Below are 20,372 nucleotides of genomic sequence, written 5' to 3'. Positions count from 1 at the left end.
ACTTGTCAATGTGTTTTTACGTTTTTATTGTATTGTAAACTGCCCAGAGACTTGTGTTTTGGGCAGTACATAAATATGATAGATAGATAGATAGATACTATCCCTCATGGACTTTGCTGGGATCGGTATTCCATCTTGTCATGACCCTGCATCTGGGATCTTCAGACCTAGTTTGGATGAGACAGGCTGGGAAGACCCTTCAACCCAGACCCCAAGCAACCCCACCTGAACCCTCCACAGCAGGAGAACCCCAGCCACGTTTTTTACAATGTCCTGGAGACCAGTGTTCCTGCTAAGGCATGCACATGTGTACGCACTCAAAAGTTTGTTGATATCCACTCAGTTAATTTTAGATCCCACTCAGGTTGAATCAGGAAGGCCCCACTCTGAATGCACATCCCTACACACTGCCTTGATACTGCTGCCCAGAACAAAAGTCATTCTGCACACAGATGGGGGGGAAATTAGAACACTGCTGGAGACATAGCTGTACTTTCATCCCCTGAGAAATCCCTGAGGATCTGCCAGCCCTAGTTGAAGTCCTCTAGTGCTGCTGGAACGAACACGTAAAATCGGGCATGTTTCCTTTAAGCAACAGAGCTGTCCCTAGGGAAGAAGTACCTAGGAAATTCACTCTGCCTTGTGACAGCCATACAAACTAGCAGCAGTCTGTTTCAAGCAATCACTGAGGTAACACTGTGCTATTACACCCAGCTCTCTTTTTGTTAGTTTCTTTTTCAAGATAGCTGAAGTCCTGACCTCTTTTCCCTTGGAACTGTTTAAGGTCTGTGTCCCTCCCAGATCTTTGTCTTGGCAGAAATCCGGTTCAGCCTAGAACAGGATGCCACCTGTAAAGTTAAAGATTATGTTAGGGTTTTGTTTTGTGAAGTTTGACCACTAGAGGGTATAAGCTCAATTTTACTTAGAAATTTACTGTAAAACAGATTCCTAGAAAATACTCCTCGAGTGACCATACTAGTTTAAAATTAATGTCACAAAAGTACTTTAAATACTTGACGTTATTCAAGAATTTAAAATACAAGTGGCCCCCATTATTCACATTCTTGCCAATTTCCACAGATAATGAAACTGCACATAACGAGACCTTGAGTGTATGGAGATTGGGGTGGTGGTGGTTAGGTTTCTTGACCTTAAAAATAAAACTAAAAATGCAGGGAGGGGCAGAAATAAGGGTAGAAAGGTAGAGTACCTTGTTCTCTGGGAACATCCCCCTCCCCCAACCCTCCAAATCCTATTATTTTTCATTTAAAATGTATATTTTTAAACAAAAAAGAGTCACAAAATGGCTCTGTGCTTCAAATTGGCAGCTGGAAATAACTTCAGAAGTCATTTCTGGCCACTCAGGAACCACAGATAGGCAAAAATCGCCCATATTTCATGCTGTGGATAGATAGATCTTTATTATGGTACTTGTCCAGAAATTTTACAACAATTACAGTTCATAGCAAGCATACAGTCAGTATAGTCAGTCTACCAAACTTACCATATTTAGATAACGAACAGTTCACTTAAACCAGTTGAGGGAACCGTAACCATTACTTGACAGATTTTATATGCAATGTTGCAGAATTTAGCAACACAGAAAGTAACATAACAGCAAAAAGATAGATTACATAAAATTATAAGGATCTTCCCGGTAAATCTGCTGAAAGGGGTAAAGTCAATATACTGCATGGGGTGCTATAGAAAACACAGTGAAATAAAATATGTGCCACATCTTCCACTTCTCCTGAATCACAGAGTCACTTTTGCAGATGATAGGATATCTTTTAATATCTGCCTTCTTTCCATGCTGATAGGAAAACATTGAGACGGGCCAGGGTAAAAACTCTCTGATGTGTTGGGCATGTCAAGTGGGAAAGGTAGAGAAAGGCTGGGGATAGAGAAGGAGTTACCTGTCAATTCTTAATGCAAGTGGAGTGTTTACTTCCCCCCCCCCCGCATTTTGACGTCTAAAATACGATGCTTCAATATTCTAATAACCTGTTTGTGCCCTTTCACAATTAAGAGTTTAGAGGAGAGTCCAAGCTTCAGAAGTTTTTCCTTCAGCTTTAACAACCACTTTTATGGGAAATGCTGCATATAAAGAAACTGGGTCTCTATGTCCATCCTCAAATACATGAAACCATGATCCATGAAACCACAGCTAATGAGGGTCTCCTGTAGTTCAGAATTCCAAAGAAGCAGATTTGGCATAATTGCAATTCTTAGTTTATCCACAGTAGTGCTGTATATACCAGGCCTTTCCCTTCTTTCATTCCAAGTTGTAAAATGACTTGAATCTTTGCTTTATGTTGTTTTTGTTGAGAAGTTTTAATGGGCTTTTATCAGCCTAAGATTGCAGACAATATAAATATACTGCCTGTAATGTTTCCAGAGAGTTGAACAAACCAAATTGGCATTGCAGTGTGTGAGTGAGAATGTGAATATGAATATATATATATTATAGATTGGATCCTAAGGTAGCTTAGGTAAGGAAACTTTCCTGGCCCTTTTTTCCATTGCAACCTATAAGCACCCCCCTCAAAAGACTTCTAAAGGTCTAGGGGACCCTCTAGAAGTTTGGGATGTTATATAGAGAACAAAGGTGGATCCAGGGTGGGGCAGGCAGGGCACGTGCCCTAGGCGCCATACTGAAAGGGCGCAAAGTGCCTGCCATGCCCCGCCCCTCCACCACAATTTTTTTTTTAAATTTTCAGTCTGGGCGGCGCCCGCCGCACCCCGCCCCACCCTTGGCACACAGGCACGACTCGCAAGTCATGAGATCTGTCCGGGCAGGCACGGGTACCCATTGGCTGGCTGGCCTAGCAACTGGCGATCCGAGTGGAGAGCGTGTGCACTGCGGGCCATGTGGGTGGGTGGAGTGGACAGGATGATGATGGAGAGAACAGAGCGTGCTGTGCTTGTGCTGTCCTTGTTTGTGCTGCTGCCAATTAAATAAGTAAGTGCACTGCTGCTACAAATAAATCAATGTGTCAGGGTCTGGGGGGTTGTGGGCTCTGGTCAGGATGGAAAGAAAAGGAGGTCTGAGACTGAGTGTGGAAAACTTTTGGCAGGGAGGGGGAGGTGGTGGCGAGGGGGCGCCGCGAGGACTGAGGAAGACTGCTAGCTGGCTGGCTGGCTCTGCTCCCCCCTCAGAGAGCGTCGAGAGTGGTGGTGGTGAGGTGGGGGAAACTGCTGCAGAAGTCCTTCTGTACAATTTTCCTGGTCCCCCCTCCCCCTGCCATCACCCTGCATGTTCTCCAAGACCAGCTTTTATATATATTAATGTATATATAAACATATGTGTCAGGAACAGAGCAGTATAAATTTAATAGGCTCACAATGGGGAAACCTCCCTGCAACCTGGATGCCATATTGGACGAAGTTTCTGAAGGCTTTTTAAAGTGAGCCTCATGTATATTATTTTAAGCAAGCCCAGAGGTTTCTAAAGTTTGGGTAACCATGGCAGGGCCATTTCTTTCCAGGAGGTGCTTACCAGCCAGATTTGTAAAAAGACACTCTTTGCTGTAGATGTCCTTTGAGTCTCCAGCAGCAATGTTGTATCCATGGTTACCCCTGAGCTATGGCACTGATTTTAAATTTGAAAACAGCCCTATCAAGCACAGGTTGGATACCATGCCCATGGTCTGTTCCATCCATAATAAACATCAGTGTATATGGGAGATCTCATAGAAAACAGAGGTTTTAAGGATGAATTTGAAGGAGAAATAATGTATCCTGGCAAATGTTGTTGTAAACCGCCCAGAGAGGTAAGTTTTGGGTGGTATAAAAATGTTCAAATACATAAATAAATAGAAGCAGAAATATCTAGTGGGGCAAGACCATAGAAAGCTTTCAAGCTAAGGCTAGGGAAGAGAGTTGTGGCACTTTCAAAACTAATGCATTAATTGAGGTATGGGCAGCAAATACACAAGCAGAATGAAGGTAGAGTCAGGCAGGCTGAGGTCACACTGGAAAGCAGTGGGTAGGGGACCAGGCGAAAGCAGAGTCAGCCAGGCTGAGATAACGCCAGAAAGCAGTAGGTATTGAGGTCAGGCAAAAGCGAAGTCAGGCAGGCCGATGCCAACTATTCAGGGCCAGGAACCAGAGAACAGGCTAAGACAGCAGATTCACGAGAGCTCTGCATAAGCTGTTGCTCTAGCAAGTACCTGGAGCAGATAGAAGTATTTTATCCTTATACGGTAGCTCTAGCTTGGAGACAAGTTAACTCTGCCCCCAGGGCAAGGCTCCAGAGGGTTTAAAGGGACCTCGCCTGCTGCTGTCATCTTAAGCTTCATCAAGGCTGTGGCAACTCTGTTTCACTTAGTGACCCTTTGGAATCTGAATTGGATGGTAATATGGTGTTCTCTGGCCTTGCACAGAGTGAAGTCTTGGGGCACAGGGTCCTTGGATGCCTTTGAGGGTCCTGGATCCTTTGAGGTCTGCAGTAGTTGCAGGCTGTCTACCCACCCAGTCTTCTTCATCTGAGGTATCGTCCAGAGCAGTCAAGAAGGCCTGCCTGTGGGTCAGTACATCTCATACGCAGCATACTGACAGGCACTTGAGTTGTCCTCACAACATGATTGTAAGCTGGGGGTGATCAGCTGTAGCTGCAATTTCTTGCTGGCTGTTGGTGCAAAATGCAGCCAGTGGTCGTTTACTGCACTGACTGGGCCCCTGGATGCAAAGGCCTTTCTCCAGAAGCCAGGCTTGCTTCTCAGTACATCCCTGATGGCAACTCTCCTGAAAGGGAAGGCTAGACTGGGAAAGCCTCTCCATAGGTGAACCAGTGTGGTATAGTGGTTAGAGTGTTGGACTAGAACTGGGGAGACTTGAGTTCAAATCCCCATTAAGCCATAAAACTCACTGGGTGACTTTGGGCCAGTCATGTATCTCTGCATAAGCTGTTGCTCCAGCAAGGACCTGGAGCAGATGAGGTATTCTGGACCTACCTCACAGAGTTGTTGCGAGGATAAACATAAATGATGTACAGGATAAACATAACTTCTGGGCTCCTTAGAGGAAAAGTAGGATAGAAATATAATAATATAATCTATATAATTAATTTCCTGTAGAGGGGGTGCGTGGGGATGTGGCAAGCTCCGTCCCCCCTGCATCTGCAACCAATGATAAGCCCAGAGGGGGCGACACGTGCAAGGTTGGGAGGGAGGAGTGCGCTCCAGGAGCCAGTTGGGGCAGCAGGCAAAGCCCCACAGCCCTGAGGAGGAGGGGGGCAGGTGGAGGGCGAAGCCCCGCCACCCCGAGGAGGCAGACAGCAAGGCGGAGGGAGCGGTGGCGGGACGGCCTGGCCCTGGCCCCCCGGGGTGAGGCGGCAGCATGGAGGGAACAGCTGGGCCCAACTAGAGGCGCAGATGCTCTGCGCCCGGGCCCACTAGTATAATTAATTAAATGAAGCCTGCAAAAGACAGGATGGGGGAAGACAGGTTGGCCCAGGTCTTCAGACTCTCCCCATCCCTGTCAAGGCTATCCTTTTGGATTGAAGTCAGAGCTGGTGAGAAGGTAGAAGGAAGTGCCTTTCTAGCCCAAAAGCTCTTTGGAAGAGGTTGAGTTTTGAGGAGGTGGGATTGGAAGACATGACAAAGTGCTACCAAGTGAAGTGCTGCCACCTAGAGCGAGGCAAGGGCCTGGCACTCAATGAGGCCGCAGCAGGAGCTCCACTTCTCTTCCCTACCACACCAGGGCCACTTTCCCTCAAGGTCCCTTACTCCAGAGTAGACCCATTTCTGATTGTTAGTATAAAATCAGTTCTGACTGTTGTACTTCAAAGCTATTACCTGCTCCGACTGTCAAAATATTGCTCAGTCTTACGATTCCTGCAGTGCCTTGTACTTGTATAAGCCCATCTCACCATTAGTAGCTATGATAGTTTCCATTTGTGAGTTCAGAGAGTGTTAAATGTTTCGTCACTAAAGCTTGAGTAATGCATGCGCATAAGTAAATGTGAACTGTTCAGTAAAACTGTTGCTCTGCTGCTGCTTGTGGCTACTTATTCTTACACATTAATCTAATATACTCACTGTCTCGGAAGAACTATTTTTTCAATCTGTGTTCAACAGAGTATGTTCTTTTCTGTCAGCGTCATTTTAACTTTAAACACATTATGGTAAAATTGCAGTAGTTTGGAATGACCTGTGGCTGATTCTTTAACCATCTTGAGTATAACCCTAGAGTTTGGGTCCGAAGTCCAGGGCCTCCACAGCCCTTGGAGCCCTGCAAATCCTCCTTAGTCTGTCCTGGGTGGTGCGGTCGCCACTGGCCAGCACTGTGCCGGTGGCCAAGTGTGATGATGACCTGCGCTGGGTGCTTTAGAGACAGAGGCGGGCGGGAGGAGTGGGGAAAGAAATACGTGGGATGGGAATATGTTGAGTTGTGTGTTGAAATGTTTCTACTAATGCATATTTGCATGAATATACCTGTTTTATATTTTTACGTTCTTGTCAGCTCATTTGCTGTTTGTGCCCTCAAGAACCCACGTGTTAAAAATACTGTGTTTGTCACAGTGTGTGTGTATGGTGTGTGTAGGGGGATGATGCTTAACTTGCAGTGGGGCGAGGCTCCAGAGGCCTTTTGGTCCATGCTCCAAAATTACCTAAGCACACCTCTGATATAAGGAGGTGTCAAGGTAATTAATAAGAGGTAATAACTCTAGTTAATTGTAAATACCAGTATGTTGTAGTGTTGGTCTAGGACTACGGAGATCGGAGTTCAAATCCTCATTCAGCCATGAAACTCACTGGGCGACTCTGGGCCAATCACTTATCTCTCAGCCTAACTTATCTCACAGGGTTGTCATGAGGAAACACAACATGTACACCACTCTGGGCTTTTCATAGGAGGACCGGACTATAAATGTAAAAAATTTAAAAATCCACATTAAGTGAACTTAGGCCATATTCCTAAACACTTTATCTAGAAATGCACTCACTCAAATGTAGCTAAGTTCCATGTGGATTGTTTGGGGCTTGTCACTTTCTTTTTGCTGCTGACTCTTTACTGGACCATCCGTCAGCACCCTGGTTCAACAAGGGATGCCCCTTTGTCGAAGTAGGCTCAAGTGTGCATAGCCAACATGGTTGCAAGTTCACATTGGGAGTATTCTGGTTCACTGTCTGAATCCCAAGTCCAAATCAAAGTCTGAATAAGCAGAAAGAGACAAAAACAGGTCTAGTGATTGCAGGCAGACAAAAGTAGAGGGGTCTAGTAGTCCAGTATCTAATTGTGCAACTTGTGCAAAGATTGAAGGGGAAGAAGGATGCAGTGTGGGAGTTATGTACAACTGGTGTTTGTGCAGAGAACCAAGTGGAAAGGACACTAAAGAGTGTAAAGATACAGTGTAACTGGAGTGTTTTTGTGATCAAAGGAAGATATAGTGTGGGTTTTTTTAGCATAGTGCCGTGTGTGTATAGCATTCTTGTATTTAGAGATTACAATCAAAAGACTAGATCTCTGCCTCTTAGAATCTAAAGGAGCCACTTGGGCAAAAAACAACATCCTTCAATGTGAGACCCATTTCCCACTGCACAGTATTGTTCTTTTTTCAGTGCTGAGAGGGCCCTTTAAGAGAGATGGAGCCTTCTCTTAAGAGCTGTATGCAGAAAGTGCTGGGAAGGGCTATACTTTCCAGCACTCTGGGCATGCTTTCCAATGTGTGGTGCTCAGATTTTCTTAAAGGAGTCCCACGAGCACTGCATAAAGTGCCTTTGGGAATGGCCACATCCGCATGGTACCAGGCAGACTGTGCAGAGTACTCAGCTTTGGCCAAAGCTTTGCACAGGCCCAATCAACAGTTATGAGGGTTAATGGCAACCTCTTAGGGTTGATGGCAGCTGTCACTGGCTCCCCAGTCTTAAATATACAGTGTTACACTGCATCAGAGCATGTGAATTATGGTGTTTTGCCTAAGGCTTTACTGAAATGGTGGGTTGGAGAGGGATTCAAAAGAATGATGAGGTGGCAGTATAAAGAAGTTCTCTGGCTTTAGAGCTAAGGGGGCTAGGTTTGAGTGCTGTCATTGTCACTGAACATTACCTATCTGAAGCTGGATGATATGATTCTTCATTATAAGCAAATTCTTTGTTTTTCTTTTGTTGTGTTCCAGGTGCCCTATCAGGAGCTAGAGAGAGCTGGGAATACGACTCTGGAGCTAGAGACCTTCAGAGTCCTGACTTGCACAGTCGTTCAGCTCTACAGAAGCTCTTGGAATGTGGAGGCAACACCACGAATCAACAAGCTGCACTGCAGAGACTGCTTACTCAGGCCTCCAATCTTAGCAATTCAGTTGGAGGAAGTTACTTAGAACTTGCTAACACTGTGAGTACACTTTTTATTCATGGAAATAATAATAATAATTTGTTAAGTCCTTCCTCACCCCCGTTTAGCTTGTTAAGTTTGTTAATTAATGCTTTGAATCATAGCCCATAGGAGGCTACCAGACTGCTGCTGTTTTCATATAAGAGAGCATCATTAATTTTTTTAATTTTTTGCAAATAATCAGTCACCAGCATTTTGCTTTGTTATTGAAGATTGGCATTCAAAAAGGACTTGGATCTGCAAGGCATTTAGTTGTGCTTTATAATTTATTCAGATTTAATAGTGCAATGCAATTCGCTTCTAAAAATGTTTTAAATTTAAATTAGTTGGAGTGCAAGGAAAGCCTTCATGTCAGATTCATATGGGGAAATATTCATTCCATTATTTATTTTCATTTCATTTCTGTTTTCTTAAAAGTTCAGTGTTTCTTTATTCTCTCTGGAAATTCATGGTGATCAACATTTTTGTAATGAAAACCAAAGTTAATTCTTCTTAAAGAGCCTAATTTTTTCCCCCATTTTTGACCTTGACTGTTAACATAAATTGCACTTTTCAGTTTGTTTCCACCGTTTATGCAGACTATAAAAGTGAGTGAATGTATGTTCAAGAAATGCTCTATGGAAAAGAGTGAATGAAGAAGTGGCCAGTGGGGCAGGCCTCTCTTACCCTATGAAGAGGAAATGGTATACCTTAAACTTGTAGAGCGCTTCACTTTTATTTAGATAAGACTAAGACATATAAGCAAATCAAGACCTTTTGCCTGCTCTATGGGTACAAAGATTGCCTCCTCTGTCGCTAAGTGGCTCAGAAATTGCATTAGAGGCCTATTGGGTAAGGATCATCCTGAGGCGATCACTCCATGCTGCATAAGATAGTCAGCTGCTTCTGAAACTTCTGTAATTTTCTTCTGTGGGAGATGTATGTGTTAGTGAGCTTGGAGGGCAGATTTCTTTATCTACCCCAGCTGTAGCACAGGTAGCACTGCTAATTAATGTTGTCTAGAGCAGTGTTTCTCAACCTTTTTGGAGACAAGGACCGCTAAATTCTTCGTGCAGAGTTTCAAGGACTGCTACATTCTTCTTGCGCAGTTTTCGGACCAGCAGTTAGTAAAGGGGTTTCAAGTTTATCTATTAGTACTATACTATAGGCATGCACAACTCAAATGACCTGGTAGGCCAGAATTGACCGTAACTTGGCTTATGGGGGTGGAGGGCAATTTTTAGGGTGCTGACTATTAAAGTAACACTTAATATCAATCAATTAAACCAATGAAATTAAAGTGTAATTAATTAAAATGAATTTAATAAAAATTTAACTTTTGAAGTTCTGGCAGGCCAAGATTTAAATTACAAGATTTAAATTACAATAAAATAAATTGAATTAAAAATGCTAATAAAATAAATACAATACAATCTGTACAAAATACACAATAAAATGCATTGTTCTTCCTTTCCACCTCTGCCAAATCATCACACTTAATGCAGAGCACTTCTAAGGGGAAAAAATTAGAGAAGTTTTTCTCTTAATTTTTGATAAGAAGATTATACTTTGATCCTTCACCACACAGGCTTTTATAAGAAGGAAAGAGAGAAGCAAGACTGGGAAAGAAAGAGGGAAAGAATAGGGCAGGCTTGGCTTGAGAAAGAGAATGGTGCAGGCTTAGCTTGAGAGAGACAGACAGAGGGATAGAAAAAGGGGATGAGGCAGGCTTGAAGGGGGAGAGAAAGAGAAAAAAGCTAGAAAAGAAAGAGATGGAAAGAGGATAGGTAGGTTTGGCTTGAGGGAGAGAGAGAAAGTTTGAAATGAAACTGATGGAAAGAACCACCCCACCGCGCCACACCTCGCTCTGCTTGCCCCTTGCCTTCCCCTGCCGTGAACCTCTGTGTATTTTTTAAAATTCCAGTGCCAGCCGGTGCGTGGCCGAGGGGATGGCTGCTGGGTGGGGGCGGCCAGGGGAAATAAAGTTTTGATCACACAACTCTTTGTGTGAACTTTGGTTGAAGAGCAGTGTATAAATATTCGCAATACTTATGATGGCAGGCACGTCTATGATTGCAAGGTTGGGTCGATCCAACCTTGCAATCCTGAAAGCACTCACCATCATGCTTAGGGCTCTTCCCACTTAAGACAAGCAAGGAATTCCCTTGCTCACGATCTCTACCCCTAGTGGTCAATAGGGTTGCTAGTGCTAAAAGTCGATGCCATCAGGAGCTGCATCTCCAACAGTATGCAGGGTAGTCACCTGGACATTTGTATACACATTTACATAACATTATAAGAGCAGTATTTTCATCCTTTTCTAGTGCTACCTTTGTGGGAGACGTTTTGCAGAGGGTAGCTTATTCATGAGCAGGAACAGCTTTTTGGAGGTGTCATCCCTAGGAATCTCAAAACACTGGGAAAAGGGAAGTTTTGTCTTACCTCTTTATTACTGTTCTCAGAAGTGGTAGGGTGAGTCTCTTTATAGCCATGTGTTTTATAGGGCTATCCATTATGTTGGGTCCAACAAACTGTATGTCCCAACTTGCCCTATGTCAGGAATTTTCTGACAAAGTTCCACCACAACAGCAGGTAGCCTCCCAACATTCTGACTGTTGGGAGGCTCCCTGCTGTCATGGTGAAACGCCTTCGGAGATCCAACAGCCCTCTCTTCCTCTTCCTTTCCCCTCTGCAGTGCTGTGCCATGTTGGGATGTGCACGGAATTGTTTGGTGCTCCATTCTAGGAGGGCCAAACCGGTTCCAGCGTTCATAACAGTTGGGAGAGGGCAGGGGGTTGCTTTAAGGGGCAAAGAAGGCGCTACCTAGCTGCCAGCCCCTGCCCCACCACTCTTCCCCCACCTGTACTCTTCCAAAAAGTGGGCATGTGGGGCTGCAGCGTGCCTCTTTGCAGCTGGGATCAGCTTTGCCATGCAAGTGGCTGATGCATGTGCCATCTGGTTACAGGGTAGCGTGTGCATTGGCCATTTGTGTGGCGATGCTGATCCTGGCTGCAAGGAGGCACACTGCAGCTCCATGTGCCCACTTTTGGAAGAGCGGCGGGGTGGGTGCTGGCAGATAGGCAGCACCTTCCCTGCCCCTTAAAGCAATCCCCCGCCTCCTGGGAGTGCATAAAACTGGTTCTGTTCACATCCCTAGTGCCATGTCCCTTACACCGCCTCTCCTTTCTCTACCCTCCCACTTACCAAATTCAGAATGCATCCTGTGACCAGATGGCTGGAAAAGACAGGCTGCAGTCCAGAAGTAGCACACAAGTAGCTGCTTTGCTTTCTGTGGCTTGTGTATTAAAGTAAACATGGGGGACATCCCTTTTACTTTCCCTTTAGGACCTAGAAGTGGTGTGGGTGCTTCTCGGGGGTTAGTGTCCCCACCCCCAGGCTTCAGCTTTGGCTCTGACTTTTTGGGCTGTGCACAGGCCTAATGTTTTGTTTTCCTCACCTTGAAAATAGATGTTTTAAAGATAGAGTCAATCTGTTAAACATTTGGGCTTCAGTTCCATTTCAGGGTCATCGGATTTTCTGTGCAGGCACTTCAAAAATTGTTTGGTAATTGGTTCATATACTTTGAACTAGTTTAGATGCACTTCATGAAAAATAATAATATCAACTTATTTTGCTTGTAGGGTAACTCTATAAAATGAATAACTACTGGTAACTGTTTTACTTGAGAAAAAAAGATGTATTATGCTTTAAGTCTTTTTAAATAATCCAAAAAGTAAGGGCTTTTGCAAACAAAATACATTTAACAGGGTTAAACAAAATGCTGTTCATCTAATTGAAATCAGGTTGCTTGGTCCTTGGAGCTGGTTACCACTTCTTCTGTATAGGACTTTGCTTCCAGTTCAAGATAACCAAGAGATTTTTGGGTTCAAGTTTAGTTCTGGTTTTGCTTGAAAAACGATCTCTGAATTGGGTTTTGGGTTCAGGTTTGATTTGACTCCATGATTATAAACAGAAGAATTCAGATTGTAAGTGCTTACTCCTGCTTATACAAACAATTTTTATCCACACTACAACAGACATCAAGACTATTACAGAGGATTAAATTTATTTCAGACTGCAAAGAAAATTGATTTTGGATGGTTGCCCAAAGGAGCATTAATGGTCTGGTTGCACTGAAATAAAGAGTTACCATTTGTCTCTTCAAGGCATCTATATTGCCTTAAATTAAGGATCAAATGCTGTAGACTTAGAGCAAATATTGCTCTAATGTAACAAGCTTTTACAATTGCTTTGTAGTTGAAAATAACAACAGAACTCCAAAAGACACCAGCCTATTGGCCTACCCACCCTGGCATACCTGCCAGAGTGGCTTGAGTTGGGAATCCAACAAGCTTGGGCCAAGAAGACCTGGGCCTAAATATCGTGAAATATTTAGTAATGGAGCTTGTTGGAAGCAGGATGGTATAGAGCAGGGCTGTTCAACTTGTTGGACTACAGCTCCATCATCCCTAGCCATAACAGCCAATAGTTAGGGATTATGGGAGTTGTAGTCCAATAATGATTGAAGTTGTGCACTTGTATAGGAGCAGAATGGATAGAAAATAGGATTTATAAAAATAAAAGGCAATTTTTAAAATAAAAGAGGCGCAGGTTTTGGGTGGTATAGAAATATGTTCTCACTGCAAGGCTGTATTACAAAGGTGAGGATGAAAATGGTTTTTTTTTTCTGCTTTAAGCCATAGCACTACTTGAAAGCTTTTGGTTCTGTCCTTTTTTCAATTGATTACCCTTGTTCCCCTTGCCTCTCATTTCCTTCTCTTTGGGTCCAAAAACAACTTGTAGAGATATGTTGCCCAGTCAGTGTATTTATCTGAATAACTGCTAGGGGGCATTCTTAGGCAGCATTAGCTTTCTTCCAGGGCAAATAATCAAAGGCATGGTTTGTCTCTGAAGCTAGTAATTGCAAATACCGGTAACTGCAAGATAAGTAACTACGTAAATATTGATGTACTAGACACCCAGTAAAAATATTAAATGTGGATATCACTTATTTTTAGTTTTACCAATATTTTTCTCGTGGTCTTTACTACGTGTAACATTTTAAAGATTTGACTTGTACAAATACAGTATGGGATATACTTTTAAGGCCATGACTACAGACTACCTCTCTGGTTGTGTTAATACCTTGGCTTGCTTAGTTGTCTGTGGCTTAATTTTTTTAAAATGTTGTTAATTTCCAAGCAAAAAATCTATCATGGGCAGGCACAATTATACTGCCCCATCTGACTGGTGCATATGGTCTATTATGCATGGTCTTTAGAAAATTAGCAGCAATAACTTATAAGATAACTTGCTGTTTTGTGAGTAACATGAAGCTTGCCTCATCTGGAGAACATGGTTTGGGCTAGAATATCATTAATACAGACAGTTGAAACAAAGGAGTGAATAGATTGTAACAAAGATGGTGGCTGACATCCAGACTAATGCTATACCAGTGCAATAAACAAAGATGCACACATGCAAGGAGTTTATAGCTGAGTAGATTCTCAAAGTTGCACAGTCTTTTGCAGATTTGATCTGATTGCACAAACTTGCACTTATGCAATGAGGACAGTGGATAGCTTTGCATCCTTCCCTGCAACATATATGGACTGAGAAAGAGGTTTCAGAGTAGGAGGTATGCCACAGGTTGTGCAAGTGCACCCTTTTGTACTGGTACAACTCTGGTCTGGAATGTAAGCTCCCAACTTAGAGGAACTACCTAGTGCAACATGCCTCAAACTGCTGTCTATTCATCTCTGGTCTTGAATGTACCAGGAAAGGAAGCAATGCCATGATGTTGCATCCTTTTCCTGGTGTGTTACTGGGGTGGGGGGATGACTGTACCCTGTAGTTACAGGGCATGGCCATTTCCCCCCCTCCAGTAACGCACCACAAAAAGGATGCAAAGTCATTACAGTGCTTTCTTTCCTGGTACGTTCTAGGGCAAGACCAGGGAAGGAAAGATGATGTTTTGGAACACTGCTGTTACACTGCACACAACAACTGATTTCTTCAGAAAAGCCAGATTTTCAGTAAAGCCATTTACTGAATGTATTGCATTCAGTAATGCAATGTACACACCCCAGTGTATTGCACTGATACTCATTATTGGCTTGATGTGATCCAGGCTACACCCTGCCTGTATCAGGCTGATAATAGTGTTCATACACAGCACTAGCAACTACTAAGGCTGTGATCCTAAGATAACTTGGTGTGTAGTTGGACAAAAAGCCAATTCTGCATATTATTATTCTAGCTCAGAACTTGATGACATTTTTTTACTGATTAAGATACATTTATATTTTCATTCTTGCAGCTTCAGAGGCATAGAAATGTGTTGGTGTGCACATGAGCTTTAGTTTTGAGCATAACCCACATTTATTGCAACTAAAATATGTATCCAGTATGAAATATTGTGGGGATGCTGTTCTGACACCAATAGACATTTCTGTTGCTTAACTACTTGCTTAATAGTGGCTTGAGCCTGGAATGGCTCCACCACGTTTAGGCAGTGGTGGGGGTGTTCCCTTAAGGGCGGGGGAGGGTGCACTCACCCCTCCAGCCGCATTTCCTCCGCCAGCACTCCGTTGTTTTGAAGACCCTCGGGGAGGCAGTGTTCCTCCCTGCCTCCCCGTTGCCCTCATCAGCTGGAAGAGGCTGGAAGTACTGGCTGCACGTGTGCGGCAGGCGGACGCATGCGCGCCTGGTACTTCCGTGGACTTTTGGCCGATGAGGGCAACGGAGAGGCAGAGAGGAACACTGCTGCCCTGAGGGGCTTCAAAACAACGAAGCGCCAGCGGAGGAAATGCGGCAGGAGAGGTGAGTGGAACACCTCTGTGCCTCCAGAACGCTGAAACAGCCTTGGCTGCCAAAATGTTTTGAAAGCCTCTACAATGGCCTCCAAAACGTTTCGGGCTCAAGCCTACTTAATAGTCTTTGGTGGTTGGTAGCTACTTGTCAGAATAAGAGGGGAAATCGTTGTTCTGCCTGGCAAGAAGTAGCTTCGGAAAAGTGTGAGATTCTGCTCTGTGCTTTTGCGGAACAGAATCTTTTTCTGTCAGACTGCCTCCCCATCATCTGTTCAACTTTGTAAATATGGTGGTTTGTAATATCCAGTCAAGTCTCCAGTAAGGATGTGCACGGAACCACAGAGCTACGGTCTGGCACTGGGGTGGGAGTTCCTTTAAGGGCGGGGGAAGGGTGTACTTCCCCCTCCCACTGCTTCCCCCCCGCAGGCGCACGTTTTCCTTTCCCCTCTCGGCTGCAAAAAGCTTTCACCTTTTGCAGCCGAGAGGGGGAAGGGGCGGCAGGGAGGTATCCTACTGCCCCAAATGCTTCCTAAAAAATGTGCGCCAGCGGGGGAAAAGCAGCGGGAGGAGTAAGTACACCCTCCCCCCGCCCTTAAAGGAACACCCCCTTGGCGTCGAACCACGAACTGCCCCATGTTTGGACTGGTCCGGAGGCCTGTAGAATGGCCTCTGGACCAGTCTGTGCACATCACTAGTCTCCAGTACTGTCCTCTTACAAGAAAATTGACCATGGAAAAGACTGCACCTGAAACTTCTTACCATTTAGGAGGCATGAATATCTTGGTGATATGTGTATTTTTACTCTTTTATCTTGTCTGTGTATAAAAAGCAGCATATTTTCCCCCCTACCAAATATATTACTTCTTTATAGGAATATAAAGTCTGTTCAGTCCTTCACTCCTTGCATGATCTAAATAGGATTAATCTATTTCCTTCAGAATGCACTTGATATTTCTGGAATCTTGCTTAATGGAGTGTTTCATCACAAGAAAAAATATGTTCCTTGACATCTTATTTGAATTTTTTCCCCAGTGAGAGTCCAATTGGAATTCTTTGTTCTGTCTCTGAGCAAAACAGAATGGCTCTGAGTTCATGCTTTTTACAAAGGAACAATGAATAAACAGGCTATGTTTGCTTGGGTCCAAATCTAATTTTGTCCAGGCATTGCATTGTCTATCGTATTAGAACATCCGGAGAGCATTTACATAAAAATTGAATATAAAGCTTGAAAAGCATTTGAAAATTTGGCTCTCAATTGTATGTGCCTCTGTACCCAATCTGCCTTAATGGTTTTAGTGTTCAGAAGAAGGTTTAGTGAGAAATACCCTCACTAGCGCTACAGAAACAGAAATGTGGTAGTCTGTCACAAGCTGGCATGAGAAAAGGAAGCCTGTTTATAAATGGCTTTCTTCACAAAAACCCATGGATTTAATTACAGTGGTCCCTCGACTTACAAACTACTCGACATACCGTATTTTATGGACTATAAGACTCACTTTTTTCCTCGAAAAATATCCGCCAAAATTCAGGAGCGTCTTATATGTTTTAACAGTTTACTATGTTAAAACTCTGAAAAACTGGATTAAAATTAAGGTGCGTCTTATAGTCCGTAGCGTCTTATAGTCCGTAAAATACGGTAAGTATTTTTCGAGTTACAAACGGCAGTTTTAGATCCGGTTTTAGATGCGGTTTTTTCGACTTACAAATTTTTAGATGGGGTTTCCTCGACTTACAAATTTTTAGATGGGGTTTCCTCAACTTACGAATTTTACATGCGGTTTCCTTGACTTGCCTGCCTGTTTACTGCCTGTTTATTCTTGAAAAGAAATGTTCCTGTGCAGTTTGCAAGCCTTACTGGGGGTCTGGGTCTTTTTTCTAGGCTCCGGAACGCATTAATCCGTTCCCAATGCATTCCTATGGGAAACCGCTTTTCGACTTACGAATTTTTTGACTTACAAATGTGCATTCGGAACGGATTAATTTCGTAAGTAGAGGGACCACTGTATTCCAGAATGGTACTGCCATGCATCACATTGTCCACACAAATTGTGTAGCACATGGATTGTACAATCACAAGAAATTGTCTGAACAATTCTGTCGGAGTATGACTTTTCTGCAGGTTGTACAAGAAAAATGATAGAGACTGATGGTATTGTCTGGCTCTTTGGAGAAAAGTAAACTTTATTTTACCACTTTTATAAACCAATCTTCTCAAATATTTAATTGGTTTCACATTTTTATCTCTAAGTGTTGCTCTAAGACCTTTTCTTAGAAATCGGTTCATACATACTTGATTAATTTTTACTCATAACTTTCCTGGGATGCCTGATGAAGTATGCTTCCATCTCCATTATGCTCACTAGGTAGGGTTCTTAGCAGTCCTAATCTTTTTCAAGACAATCTACAATATTACTCCCATGCTCTGAATTAGGAATTGTCCATTTTGGTTTTAGGTTTAATTTTGGTAAATTCCTTAATTGTAAGAATTGTTCTACTTTATTTATATCAACCTTTCTTTTTTGATAAAACTCTTTATAATATTTATAAAATTATCTTTTAATTACTAACTGTTGATTAGTAATACCACTGGATGTATTCAGATTCATTATATAATTCTTTTGCTGTTCAACTCTTAATTTCCAGGCCAGATATTTGCCTGGTTTATTTGCCTGTTCAAAAGATTTCTGTTTTAGAAATTTTAAATTTCTTTCCATCTCTTCCACCGGCAACATGGAATATTTCTGTTTTAATACCTTTAATAGTTGTATTAAAGTTTGATCACCTTTCCCCCCAATTATTTCCCCTTCCAAGTCCTTAATTTGAATCTGGATTAGGTCATTCTCTTGTTTCTTTCTCCCCCAATATGTGTTTTGTTGAATAAAGAATCCCCTCATCACCGCCTTACTGGTGTCCCATACTGTCTTCATTTGTAGATAATCCTTTAAATTATCTCAAAATATTCTTTCAGTTTTTGTGAACCTAATTTCACAGTTTTAGAGTGATTCAAAAGGGACTCATTTAATATCCATTGATAGTTTTCCTTGGCAATATATCAATATCTTTTATTGTTATCAAGACATCTGGATTAGCCCAGATCATATCTATTCTTGTGTGTGTTTTATGTCTATCTGAAAAGAAAGTATACTCCTTAGCATCTGTATTTTTGATTCTCCATATATCATGTAAACCAAAGTGCTCAACCATATTAAAAAAGGCTTTTTGGTAATTTCCCATCATTTTTTCTCAAATCTATTGAATCTCTATCAGCTTGTGTTGAGACAACTCCATTAAAGTCTCCCATTAATATAATCCGTTGTCTATCTGACTCTATCAGTTGCTTTTCCAATTTTCTATAAAAATCCGCTTTTGCCTCATTGGGGGCATACTGTATATGCCCACTACTGTGTATTTTAAATCTCCAACCTTTATTTCTACTATCAAAATTCTTCCATGATCATCTTTATATATCAGTTTATGTTTACAAAAAAGGAAATGCAATGTGGCTGAAATCTTTTTTGGAAACAGACTTCTGCTTAGTGGCTGGCGGTTTACAACAGTGCCTGTGAATGTGTGTGCAAACCTGTATCGGTGTTACAGATTCAGAGTTTTCTGTTAATCCTAATGTTAAAAATGGAGGCTTTGAGCAGTATAGCAGCCTAGACTATGAAGCTATTCCCACGATCAGTAGAAAGTGGTCTAAGAAAGCCTAGCCTGCTTTTTACTGATCATGGGAACCACTGGGCTTGCAGGCGAGCCCGGTGGTTCCAAGGTGGCTTGGAACTGAGCACTCAGAAAGGTCCAAAGTCGGGTGATCTCTTTCATTTGGGAGGTAGGTGGGCTGGAGTTCAGAGCATGTATCGCTCGCCATCTGCCCTCTCCGGATTGCGCGGCTGCACACATTGCCATCCTGCCAGCTGCACGCACCATCCTAAGGAGGTGGGTGGGTACACACAAGGAGCTCTTGTCTCTGCACTGCTGCTGCTGTGTGTGGCAGTAATTTTAAAGGAAGAAAAACAGATAATAAACTCCCCCCCGCCTTCCAACTTTAAAAGGCAAGGGTAACCCTTGACACTCTGGGGCAGCAAATCTTTGGCTGCCTACTGGTGGCAAAGACCTTAATCTACCCCTGAGTAGACTTACTGGTCTCCATAGACTTAAAAGAGGACACTTACACATCCCTATTCACCTGATGAGCAGGGGCTACTTGTGTTTTTGTTACAGAGCCCGTCATTACCAACAAGGCTCTGCCCTTTGGCATTGTCAGCCCCCAGGGTATTCACAAAGGTTCTGGCACCTATTGTTGTGCATCTGCATCTGCAAGGGGTCCATCTTTATTTTACCTCGACAATCTCCTGAGCAGAGCTTTATCAGAGGCATCTGTAGCGGATTAAAGCCTTTGTCTCAGAGCAGCACACATGAGGGGGGGAAATGCTGATCATCCCTGGCGAGCTTCCTAGCTAGGCTTCTCCTAAACTAATCCATATTTCCGGTAGAATTAAAATGCTGCCGAGGCTATGCAGAGGCCCATTTCACAGGAGCAGTGGCCTCCAAAATGGCTGCTGTGCTGGTGGAGAGAAGGCCCAAACGGGCTGAAGAAGGGCTGAACGGGGGCATTTTTGAAGGTGGGAATACGGGGGGGGAACCTCCATAGATTCCCCCTGCTGCCTCCGAGATGCCTCAGAATCCCCCCCCCGAGCGAGTAAGTTAATTTAAAAAAAATTAATCTGCAAGCCCCCCTAATGGGCTGGGGGGTCCAGTCTCGGGGTTGAGCTGAACTGGGGGTGGTTCGGCTTGACCCCGAGCTTTCGAACCAGTTTGGTTTTGAACTGTTTGAACAACCCTACGGGATTTACTGGACTTTCTACAACAGGGCCTGTTGTTGGGTTTGAAAACTGGAAACCTGAAAAGGCAGGCCGCTTGTCTTATGCATATGTTATTCCCGTATGGGGTTGCTGTGGATCCTCTTCACCCATTGCTGCAGAAGTTCCCAAGGGTGGCAACTCACCTTTCACTGCCAATCTGTCACAGGTACCTGTCCTGGGATTTGCATACTGTACTTCGTGTGTTACACTGAAATCCTTTTGAGCCTCTGCATGAGGCACCTCTATGGATCCTGTCCTGGAAGGTGGCATTCCAGATTGCTATTACTTTGGCCCAAAAGGTCTCTGAACTGCGGGCCTTATAATTGAAGGAAGGACTTTGCATATTTTCCAAGGGCGCTGTGTGACTTATTCCAGACCCTTCATT

General features: G+C 43.3%; 1 protein-coding gene across 1 annotated transcript in view; it reads left to right on the top strand.

Annotated features, from left to right (window-relative positions):
• The window catches only part of MCC (MCC regulator of WNT signaling pathway), a 340,580-nt gene that overhangs the window by 70,770 nt on the left and 249,438 nt on the right, over positions 1-20,372 (top strand). Inside the window, exon 3 of the mRNA XM_053295136.1 lies at positions 8,123-8,334. Coding sequence (XP_053151111.1) covers positions 8,123-8,334 — 212 coding nt within the window. The remainder of the gene's footprint in view (positions 1-8,122; positions 8,335-20,372) is intronic.

Source organism: Hemicordylus capensis, chromosome 2 (genome assembly GCF_027244095.1).
Source record: "Hemicordylus capensis ecotype Gifberg chromosome 2, rHemCap1.1.pri, whole genome shotgun sequence".
In the NCBI taxonomy this organism is placed as follows: Eukaryota; Metazoa; Chordata; class Lepidosauria; order Squamata; family Cordylidae; genus Hemicordylus; species Hemicordylus capensis.
The sequence above is the reverse complement of the archived record's forward strand: the minus strand, read 5'-3'. Positions and strand labels throughout refer to the sequence as shown.